This window comes from Poecilia reticulata, linkage group LG18, assembly GCF_000633615.1.
Source record: "Poecilia reticulata strain Guanapo linkage group LG18, Guppy_female_1.0+MT, whole genome shotgun sequence".
NCBI classification, from domain to species: Eukaryota; Metazoa; Chordata; class Actinopteri; order Cyprinodontiformes; family Poeciliidae; genus Poecilia; species Poecilia reticulata.
In genome coordinates, this window is record NC_024348.1 from 17,906,655 (window position 1) to 17,918,805 (window position 12,151).

The following is a 12,151-nucleotide window of genomic DNA, read 5'->3' on the forward strand; positions in this document are numbered from 1 at the left end:
GGTTTTAAGTAGTTGAGGGATTGAGGACTTCAGATTAAACATCATTAAAATAATGTCATCTGCAAATAGTCTAATTTTAGATTCAATACTTTTTATTCTGACTTTTTATTCTGTATGTTTTGATTGTTGCTTATGGCAAAAGCCAATGGTTCAATTDCAGGAATAAAGAGGAGGGGTGAGAGGAGACACGCTTAACGTGTTCCCCTAGCTAGATTAAATGAATCAGATATATTATTCGTTATAACTGAGGCTGTGGGTTTATTATAAATTATTTTAATCCAGGTTATGAAATAACTACCCAAGCCATATTTAGATAAAACATTGTATAGATAATTATGTTCCACTCTGTCGAATGCTTTTTCTGCATCAAGTGAAAGTAAAGCAGTATCGGGATGTTCATATTTAGCTTGCTGCCCCTTTATGAATCYGTTCYGATCAGGTTCAGAAAGAGATGGTAAACATTTCTCAAGCCCAAGTGCTAGTACYTTAGATATTATGTCAGAATTTAWAAGAGAGATTGGTTGAAAAGATTCGCATCTGGTGGGAGGTTTTCCAKGTTTAGGTAGTACTGTTATGGTTGCATTTCGTAGAGAAGGAGGTAATTCTTTAAGGGTATAACTTTCTGCAAGCATATTATAGAGAGGCTGTAGTAGTCTGTTTTTAAATCGATTTACAAGTAAGACTGTGAATGAAGATGTGTGTGAATTGGTGTCAGAGAGGCAGGTCGCGCTAGGCTTTTTTTGTTATCCGTTATCTTGACCGACAACATAAAAAAAAATCGGTCATGCATTATTTTTACCAGTGAAATTACAATCATTAACATCGGCTATTTAGCCGCACTTTATGCGGTTCAGTTAATATTCACCGTGAATCCAGATCCYATCACAAATTAAGCAGATTCTTACCTTTTAACACTGATTTAAATATTGTAATTTTTAAACTGAGCAGTAATTTTACATCCATGCAAACTCCAATGTGATATTTAAAACTTCAGTACATAAAATCAGTTATTTAACAATATGAGGTGTTTAATTTAGTGTAACATTGTATTTTCATACATTTATGCTAGGGCTGCCMCAGTCTAGTTTTCCAGAGCTACCATCTGCAACTTTAGATGCGTTACCTTCTCTAACACACCTGGATCATTGACTCATTATAAGCCTCTACAGAACTGAATGAGGGAGTCAACCTTTTGTCTGGGGTGTTTTAGCAGGGATGCATCTAAAAGTTGCAGTCTGGAGGTCTGGACCTGGGCACTCCTCATTTGTACCGTCAATGTGGCCCGTTGAGGGAGGCCAATATGCTGAAGTGACCCTCGGTGAAATAGAGTTTGACACCCCTGGCTTAGAAGTACAATGTAAAATCAACAAAATCTGACATTTTTTCTTGATGATATCAAGATGCAAAATTCTAGATTTACTTTTTGAATTTAATTGTTTACCTCTCTGAGCAAACAAATGCCATTAAAATTGTTTATTATGTATGAGTTTGAGGAGGAACTGTTCCTTCAAGAGCTGTGCTCCTAATAAGTAGGTCCACCTGTTTCTAACGCCGCTACCTTGTGCGTTAAAGTCTTTACGATCGTTGAGCCAAATCGCCACTAGAGGGTAAAGTTGGGTTCTTAATTTAAGGGAAAGATAAAAGGTTAGACAGTGAACGGAGGTGGTCCATTTGCTTTAATGTGGATGTTGAAGTTTCGTCTTCGTCTTTTCGGTCATCGTAGAACCATTTTATTGAGCCACACTGATTATTCGTGGCTCTGAGTTTTGCTTTGAGGTACAAATCTGGAACCCCCCCAATGATGAGAGTGATTGTTCTGGATACAACTTGTAATATATCAAACCGTTATTTAGATCAGAATTAAAAAGCCTTCAAGAAACAGAAGTCCAGATATCTTTGATTTAAGCACTTTTCTTTTTCATCTAATTTTTCATAAGGTTTTTATTATTAATTCATAAAGTAATTCAAAAGCTTGAAGGTTTTTGTACTTTAGGGGCAAATTTGTTGCCTTTTTGTTCTTTTGTTGGTCCTGTCATATAATGACTAAGTCAGACCTTCATCCATCCATTAATTATATTTTCTTTAAAGCAAACAAAGATCCTGCTGCTTCTTTTTCCTTCCTGTGTGTAAATGTAACCCTACCTAAAATAAAGCTAATAAAAAAAAAAAACCTAAGCGACACGTCTGAGAGCCAGTTGTTCTCCGGGTGGAATTGCATTTGACATTTTCACTGTTTATCATCTTCTGCGCAGCCCGTGTCCATGCACCTGCATGTCTACCATCATATCTGTATTTGCACATGCTGCGAACCTTTTGTCTGAGCGTGCGCAGAGTGGGCGAAGTGTGTGTGAAGAAGTAAAATGTCACGCAGAGCTACAAAGAACAGGGGGAAGGAGGTGACGAACGGGAAAGAGACGGGACGACATGAGGCAGGAGGGCAAAGATGGACGGGGAGATGAGCAGGGGGGAAGTTAGCAAAAGGGCGACAAGGATGAAGCGACGAAAGGCGGATGAGAGACCCGATGTCAGGAATTCACATTTCAGACAGGAGTTCAGTGATTATTCTGTAGAAACATCAGCAAACCAAGCTTGAACTTTGCGTGATTAGAGGCTGAAATAATTAATATTTCCAGAACTTTGTGAGTAACAATGATTTTCAAAGTCTGCCTGATGTTTGACCTTCAGCTACCCAACACATTTACATAAGCAGGTAGGTCAAAAACCTAACCATTTAAAAAGTCTTTCTAAACAAGATATTCGCTTAGAATGTATTTTACCTAAACACTTTTCATTATAGTCGCTGCATTTAACATCTTTTTAAAATTGTCCATAATAAAGAGCTCAATAAAAAGCTTAACGTGGGATTTAACCAATAATTGGCTAAAATAAATCTAATTAAAGTGCTTTTAGGATTAGCTTCCAATAGTGAAAAGCAACCTGACAGGTTAAAATTATGACAAAGTTTATTATAAACATGATTAATCACTAATGAGGAAGATAGACGCTTTTCTGGGACATTTTTCAGAAACAGGTAAAGATTACAGATTATTCAGACTTTTTTTTCTACTTTGGTGAAAATGATGCAATGATGGGATTTTTTGTTTAAGTACATTGTGAGGCAGTGGATGATTGCTGCAGATATACGTGATTTATTTTGATTTAGAGCACATGTGTCAAACTCCAGGCACATGTGCTCATTTTTATGTGGCCATTTTGACTCCAAATTACGTCAATTAGTCAGATTTTTTACAGCAATTTTTCTCAAAATTGGCTAAAAACACATAGTTTAAGTGACTTCATGTCAAGTTATAGTCAGGGATTGATGCAGCGATTAATAAAAAGTCATGTTTATCATACATTAGCGCAAATATAAAAATTTCTTACAAGTATTTAAATTGGCGTCACAAAATAAAATTTTAATCGCCAAAAACAAAAAACGCAAAAACAAATCTTGGATGTACCGACCAGTATGAAAAGATGCTCAATATTAAGTAATTTTAAGAACAGCTTATTGAATATTTAAACAAACATTTGACATTTTTACAGTTTAATGGTTTTATCAATACATTCTGGCACAACCAGCCCTTTTGAAAATATTCAGATTTTTGATTTGACCCAAAATAAAAGTGAGTTTGACGCACCTGGTTTAGAGGAATGGAGATAAAAGTTTCACCAATAAATTAAAACTTAGTTAAGGGTGAAATGGCATGAATGAACCCTGGTTCAGAACAGGGTTTGGTTTTTAGGTTCAGGCTCGAAATAAGAGAAAAAGACTAGAAACCAGGCAGGTAATCCACTAAATATTCCATGACGAGGTCAGTCTCCTGGTATTTTTAGGCCATGTGTCACTAAAATATCAAGGTTTCAAACAAACCTTGACATTTTTGTGTGAAAATTGTACAAAAATGTAATAATAAAAAAAAATCTATCAATTAATTTAGTTTTCATACAAAAAAAGGAAATCTTGAACTGAACAGTTGCACCACTTGCTCTGCTTGCTTTTAAACTGAAACTTTTTCTAAATGCACATTAAAGGAAAATTTTCTTCAAGCTTTTCTTTGAAACCATGACCAGCCATCCTTGCACTGCTTTGGTGTGGAGTGCTTTCCATAGCATCCATCAACTACTTAACTAAAAAGCAGTAAAATCAGCTCCATATTCTCCTCTGGGTGAAAGTGTTGATTGTTGGACACTTGTGTGTTTGACTGGATCCACCATAATGTGAGCAATCTCCAGCTTTATTATTGAAATTAATATGTTTTTGCAGCGTCTACTCACTGTTGTATACTTTATCACTTTATCTCTGTTTCATTTGTATTAGTTTCTGTGCGTCTATTGTAACCATAACATTAACCATCTACAAGACTCTTAATTTGCTTTCCTAAAGCTGATTTACGACTTGAAACGGCTGCATTAATTCTATAATCCAAGCTCTGAGGACGTGTTAATTTATATCCCAATTAAGCCCAAACATAAATCTCAAACAGTTCAGTGCAAATACATCAGCTGCACATTTCCTTAATGAATCACAGCTTACCTCGTTTTGTCAGGTTTCGTTCGTATGAAGGTGAGAAAAACATGTAAATGGCAAAACTGTAAACTTATGATGTATAAATCTTTGGGAAAAGCAGCAAAACAACACAAACGTCTTGACTAGCTCTGCGTGGGCATTGAGGAATCAGGGAAGTAGAAAATGTCTATAAATTGTTGGAGAATCATTTTCTTTAAATGTTCAACAAAGCACGTTTTATTTAATTACGTGAAACATGTTTTTATATTGAAGAATGTGCCGAGATAAATTTAATGAAGTTCAGAAATGGGTTAATGAGCTCACACATTTCTTCAAAAAAGAAACCTACGTACCTGTAAGAAAAACAGGCGCTTGTGTGTTTTTATATAAGATGCATAAGTTCACTAATTCATAGGAGCTAATTTTACCACTTTCAAAACCTTCAACACATTTAATTTTCCCAGATAAATCTTGAAGTGCTAATTTACCTGGTTGTAAACATTCAGTTGAATAAAGTTTGACCTCTGAGTTGAAGTTTTGGTTATTGACTTAATTCCTGTTGATATTTATGTTCATGCTCTTGTTTTGAAGGGGGTGACGACTGTTCACGCAATTCTCTCCTTATATTCTCCACCTGTAAAGCGGTGCGGCAAATAATGTTTACCCAAAATGCATTGCTGTAGGGTTAGCATGACTCACTTTTTAGCTAGGAATGTCCACCACTGCTAACCACCGCTGCATGTGGTTGGCAGCTCTGGCTTAACATGAGCATCCAGGTTTTCTTTTAATATCTGGAGATGCACAGATCAGAACTTTGGGTCAGATATATATTTTAATTTTATTATTTATTATTTCTATTTTAATTTTAGCTGTTTTCAATTTACCTCTGAACTTTTGTTCTTTGTTTTTCTAAGTAATCTTAAAAGTATGAGAGAGAGACAGAGAGAGAGGTCCCCAACAGTTTTTTTATTTTAATCAAATACAAGGAAACAGTTAGCCAATGAGTTTAGACATGCTAATTAGCATGTGTAACTGGGTAATGCTACCCATGCTAATTGCTAATTAGCCATTAGCCTCTGGAGCATTACTAACATTGCGGTACGTTTATTCCTGGAAAACAGAGATTTCCAAAATGTAAACATCTTAAATAACGTACGTATCAGGTTAAAGGTCGTATTCCCTTTAGCCTTCCTGTTATCAGGTGTAAGTGTTGCTCTTTCACCAACCAGACGTATAACCAAAAAGCTTCTTGCACCTTTCTGGGTCTTTGTTTTTATGCACTGCATTACTAAACATATAACTTTGCGTCTTCCTTCCTCAGTGAAGCTTTAACAATGATGAACGTTGCCATTAGCGACACCTGCTACGTGTTCTAACGTTTACGCCGCCTTTGAGAAAAACTTTAGGTATTTGACAACATTCAGGGCTGATCAAGATAAACATTGGCAGCCACAAATTAGCCCTTAGATTGTAGTTCAGGATTAAACCGACACATTTATAAAGGATAACAATCCAACATTTAAAGCAGAGACAGGAAAATCCATTTAATCTCTTCATCATTAAGAGGAATGAGAGGTTTAGATGCACCTTGACCAGGCACTGCTTTTCTCTCTCTCTGGTGTTGGATGACGCTCCGTGTCTCGAGGGGACAGGGTTATCTTTTCTTCATTTCACACCTATAAACAACCACTTACATGGTATTTAATTTCATGAATAATTTACTAATCTTCTTCCCTCCAACCCCTGTGTGTTTGCAAGTGAAACAGGAAAGAGATGAGAAAAAGAAGCTGCTTTCATAACATCTTCATTAGTTTGTTTTCTCCACTTTAATTTCCAGGATTGATCTTTTCTTTAGCTTTGCTGTACATTTAGAGAAGCTCGTGCGGCAACTCTACAACTTATATTTAGCCCTGTTTGCCTGAAACAGAAGAACCAGCACTTGAATTTGTTTTAGTATTGAGCAAATGTCAAATTTTAAACACACCAAGCGAAGGTCGGAGGTGAAAACAAGCTAAAAGCCCGACTGGAAATACAAAACCTGGTTTTCCAGAGACCTTTTTTCTGTCACGTTTACTAAAATTTGGGTCACTTTCAGACCTTTTCCTTTAAATAACATAAGAGCGGCACATTTATTTAATAAAAAGATAAAAACACCAACACTGGACTCAAAGGAACGACTCCCGCCCACTTGAGTACTCACAAATCTGCTGGTTGACTGGTCAGCCAGCACTCAAGGCAATGTTTTCATGATTTACTGAGCTACCAGATCAGTGTCAATCTTTTAGAAACTCTTGAATATCCAAGCTTTAATAATAACCCCATTAATACTCTCATCTGTAGCTCACTTTGGATAAAAATGCTCACTAAACGGAGATACTTTAAAAGATTTAGGTGAAGAAGAGGCTCGACTTGAGGAAGTTATGGCTGAGAGGAAAATGAAATGTGGGAGGCATCATGAATGAAATGTAAAGAGATGCTTGAATACGGTGTAGGCGGTTTACAGAGAGACAAAAGGTAAACGGAGCGAACATTCACAAAGGAAGTGTCAATGGTTGCCATGAGCAATCTTCTGTGGCATGTTGCCCTGAACGAGTTGATGGAGCCGACGCCCCGTTAACGACGAGAACGCTTGCCTCCAACGACTCACAGATCAGCCGACAGCTTTGGTGTATTACAGCAGAAACAAAATCTGGAAACGGTTTAAAAGTACAGTCCTCCATATCTCAATAAAAAACCCTCCCAGTTCATGACAACTTCTTATTTCCATGGAGGCAGCAGCAACATAAAACGCAGATGAAAGCACAAACTGAGCTGCTGGCGCAGCACCAAGATAAAAACGAAACGTGGCCGACGCTCCTACCTTGACCCCTCGCACTCTGAACTCGGCCAGAGCGCGGCTCATCTTGGAGGCGGCCGTGTTCAGGTCCTTCCCGCTGGCGATCACCTTCACCAGCAGCGAGTCGTAGTGAGGCGAGATGACGGCGCCCTGGAAGGCCGAGGCGCTGTCCAGACGGATCCCCATGCCCTCGCCGCTCCTGAATACCTGTCAGAGGCCAGTTAGCAACGTTAGACACACAAAGACATGCAAACATTACTGATGACAACTCGGTTCTGATATTCTTTGAGATGGACCCAGCTTTTCCTCAGTGTGGCGAAATAAACCTGATCTGAAGCAAGAACATAAAAACAGCATTTCCTGCACATTTATCACAATTTTTACAAACGTGGAAGGACTAAATTAAGAACAAGTATAAGTTTGAGTAAAATGAGCTACTGACATCTTAATCATCTCATTATTTACCGAATGACACTTCATGACAGTCGTAAACATTCATGAACGTGTTAATGACGGCATCACATCAGTGTCACCGAGTTCTGATACTTAAAATCTCTTCCAATATCAAATGTTGATTAGAACTTGAAGTTTATTGATCGTTGATAATGTTTCATCGTACTGCTGTTACACTGCCATCATATTAGTTGAAAATGGTCTCAAAACAATATGGTTGTTTAACTTGTGGGACAATTTATCATCAGGCCCACAAACTATAAAAATTATCCCACTTTAATTTCTGTCATTTTGGATTCATTTGTCAGTGAAATCAAGTTAATTTCCAGGACAAACTCTTGCTGCAGCTCTGCCTCAGCTGGTCCGTCGGTTCTTCACTACTTGTGAATTATTATTGAGGTGAGTGCAAGAAATCAATCTGTGGGCCAAAAATGGTCTGTGGTGCAAACTTTGGAAGAACAAGACAAGAGTATTTAAGAAAGTTGACTTGGCCTGGAGATTGTATTGGCTGCTGCAGCCCTGTCATGTGACCAGCTTGTGTCTGAACAGGTGAAGCCTGAAGTAACAGAGCTTTAGAAAACTGTTGCTATTTGTTCTGCTTCAGTTATTTCATGATTAATTCATATTGGAAATGTATTTTTAACCCTTGTAGACCGAATATTTTGACTTTGACACTCATGACCCTCTGCACCATCTGAAAATTTCAAACAGTTTCTGGAGTTTGAGACGTTGCGCTTTCCAGCCAATCTCAGGAAGCATGTTTTTCTTTGGTCTAATCTGCTGAAACACCCCTTTCATAGACACTAAATTGTAAAAAATAACTGCTAGATATTGAAATTTCCAGTTGGGTCTTTCCAGAAATGAGCAAAAGTATTAACTCAAGACATTTAAAGAACTCTGTACAATTAAAATAAGCAAAGGCAGAGATCTGAAACTTCATCTTTAAAGGGTTAAAAAGGTATAAATATTACAATTTCACTGTACATTTTGAGAATTTGCGCATAACTTCTGCATAACAATGCATGAAGTTTTTGTCACAACACTGATCAGATGCAATTTTTATCTTCTTAAGGGGACTTTAATGTTTGCACTGCAGGAATGCAAACATCACATCTGTTTTAATCAAACTCCCTTTAGAAGACAATGGCTGCCAGAAATATAAGCAGAGAAATGAGCAAAAGGCAGAAAACCTGCAGGAGACGAGCGAGGAGGAGCAGGAGGAAAGTAGCTGTGTCACGACCACTTGGCAGGAGAGCACAGATGAAGGAGAGAAATGAATGTCCAATACTTCAACATATGGAGGCCCCGGAGGGCTGCGAGCGAAAGATGAGTAGAAATTGTAATTATAACAATGTTGTGCCGCGCTGATGATATGCTGGAAATATCTTCACACAATGTGAGCTGCAGAGAATTATGATGAGAAACGTTTGTCATGAGCTTCATTTTTTCTCCCAAATTTGTCACAAAGACTCAAAATTAACTGAAAAGTTAAATGCAAACATAAACGCTGCTTTATTCTGTCATTGTTACATTGTGAGGTTGTTTTACTCCTTATGGTGGGACCCAGTATTCACAAGATACCTGGAATCTGCAAATACTGGAGATCTTCTCTTATACCTGGACATTTTAGTAGTTCAAACACCAAATATAAAACATACAGTGGAGACCATCTTAGCAGCAGAAGCTAAATCCTTCGCATCGCCAGTGTTTCAGGGACGATGAATGGCGCTTCTGGATTGGCTGCTCTGCATGGCAGCCAACAGAAAGTTAAGTATTTATTAATTAAGAAAAAAAAAATCCATGAACAGGCAAATTTTTCCTGAATAATTTGAAGTCATAATTCACAAAAAAAAAAATCCATGGATACAGAATCCAGAGGAGATAAACAGAAAACCTAACTAAATACCAAAAAAACAAGATTATAACTGATTTCAGGTGGAGGGAGATTTTCATTCACCACTTTATATTAATGTGGAAAATGTTCAAACTCCTGTAGACGTCCAATAAGCAAGAACCAAAGTATCTAATGTAAAAAAATCACCAAAGCGTCTGCCCAACATCTAAACCAACGGCTTCTGGAAAACGCTCCATAAAAACGCACTAAAACATCCATTCACCAATTTTTCTTCCCCAGCGCTGAACTTTGAACCAACAAGGAAGAAACACCCACACCTCCAAATTGCACATACAGTCCCCTTCTCTCTATGGAGAGCGTTCTCAGTCGAAGTCCACATAAAGTTTCAAATGTGCAGATCACAAATTGGATAATTGGGAGAATAAGTGTTACATCATCGACTTGAGCAACAACTAACATCCAGAGCAGGACAAAGAATGAAACAGTCATAAGCAATAACTACCGTACGTCTCTTCAGAACAATTTTAAATGTCTCGTTTAGGTATTTTTGCCTTCCAAAGACACTGAAGGAGATATGCGTCTGTTCAAATGTGTTTGGTTCCGACTTGTTGAAGACGGAACAACATTCGATAGTATTCACAGATGGAGAGTGAAATTATTTCAATACTTTACATCTGAAAACTGATTTTCTCTGTGAACATCACCATGTTTCTGCCCTTTAATTCAAAATGTACCAGACTAGGTGCAATCAGAGTCTACGCCTGAGTTGGACAGCATCTGCATGTGGTTATGAATGTGTTTAGCTAATTTTAGCTTCTCTGTGTTGCACTTTTAATTTGGTTGTACATGATAACATTTATATTCTGTTCTAAAATGTCAAATGGAGCAATAAATTGAGTAATGCACTTTGCCAAAGTCCGTTTGGATGTGGACTTAGCCAAAGAGTGGATCAATGGCGTAAAGGAGGCGGGGCTAAAAACCGGGACCCACTGGGCACCAGAACCTCAGCGGGACGCGCATGTATAGGACAAGGAGGAAGTATCAGTCTTCAGGATACCAGGAGTATTTAGGCTGCAGCTGAAATGAAAAATGTTTCTGTTGCCTTGTGAAAGAGAAGCAATGGCAATATGTTGTCTTGTAAATAAGAACGATTCCACGTTCGTTTTATTCTGCAGCTTTGTGAGGAATCAAGTGTCTGGGTTTCCAAATACAACACAATAGACTGACAGCTTTTTAATTTCCCTCCCAAAACAATGAGATTGTCTGCACACAGCTTTTTACAGGTGGCGTAAAGAAACTGTTTTTCACCAGCAGGTGAAATAAAGCTGATAAAACAGTAGAAAAAAAACAAAACAGTCAAGCTTTACTTGACTAAGGAGTCGGAATAAAAATCCTTCCTGGACTGGCAGTGTTTTCCCAGCAGTCTTTTACTATCAGTATCCAACTCTCTGCGCCCTTTGCTTTCACACTTGTCTTTACTTTCCACTGCTTACTTTTCCTCTCTCCTCATTAGGTGTCCTCTTGGCGTTAGCGGGCTATAAAGCAAACTGCCCTCTGCCCAAGGCCTTTAGCACTGCAGGCTAAACAGAAACACCCGACCAGAGCAGCAGTTAGCGCTGACTGCAGAGCCGCAGAGGCGCCGACTGCAGCCGGTGTTTCTGCTGCTTCTCCCCCAGGGAAACGGAGGACGGCAATAAACTTCGCTTACAGTGGAACTGATGCAGCTCTCTGGTTCAGTCTCTGTTTAACCCTCAAAGACGTCGGCCGGCTGAAAAGTGGGGTAGATGCTCAAAGAGGGATTTAACGTTTTAATAGAAATAACCAGAAACGGGGCTGCTGCAAAACTCATGTTCAACATGTAAAGGAATCAGTCAGCTTCCTAAGTGGGGCTTTTTAAAGCCCCTATGAGGCAAATCAACTCCTGCAGAACTGCATCAGCAGCTTCACTTTGATGGAACAAAAGAGCTTGAATTTCTAAATGAAAAGCTCCTGAGCAGCAGTCCAGTTCTCCTCTTTGGACCAGGATCTGAGCTGATACATGAGAGCTGCAGAGCAGATCCTGGATAAAAGCGAGTACACTAAAGTTCCCCAAAACTCAAAAAAAAAAAAAAAAAAAAAAAGTTTTGCATATCGATGCTTCAGTTGACCCCTTTTTCTTATGTTTTTTTTTTTTTAACCACACTTTTTTCTTCCACTAAATTTTTCAGGAATATGGTTGGATGCAGCGCAGCTTCTTATGAGGCGTACCCTCCTCATAGACGGAGTTGATGGTTGTTTATGTGTACACTATGTGTAGCCCAAAACGTGCATTGTTTTTGAAAACTCCTTTTTTTATAGGAATTTATTTTTTACCTTTGGGATCAATAAATAACTTTTCAATTTGAATGTCTTCTATAAAATGTTTTCTGTTTCAGTTTTAATCCAAAATACTAAAAATGAACAGAAACATTTAATATATTACCGAGTGTAATAAATCTTAACCACTTTTACTTTTTTA

General features: G+C 38.1%; 1 protein-coding gene across 2 annotated transcripts in view; it reads right to left on the reverse strand.

Annotated features, from left to right (window-relative positions):
* The window catches only part of pcxb (pyruvate carboxylase b), a 391,361-nt gene that overhangs the window by 199,645 nt on the left and 179,565 nt on the right, over positions 1–12,151 (reverse strand). For both annotated transcript variants that reach the window (XM_008435894.2, XM_008435895.2), the window contains exon 12: positions 7,371–7,553. In XM_008435894.2, the coding sequence (XP_008434116.1) occupies positions 7,371–7,553 (183 nt within the window). The remainder of the gene's footprint in view (positions 1–7,370; positions 7,554–12,151) is intronic.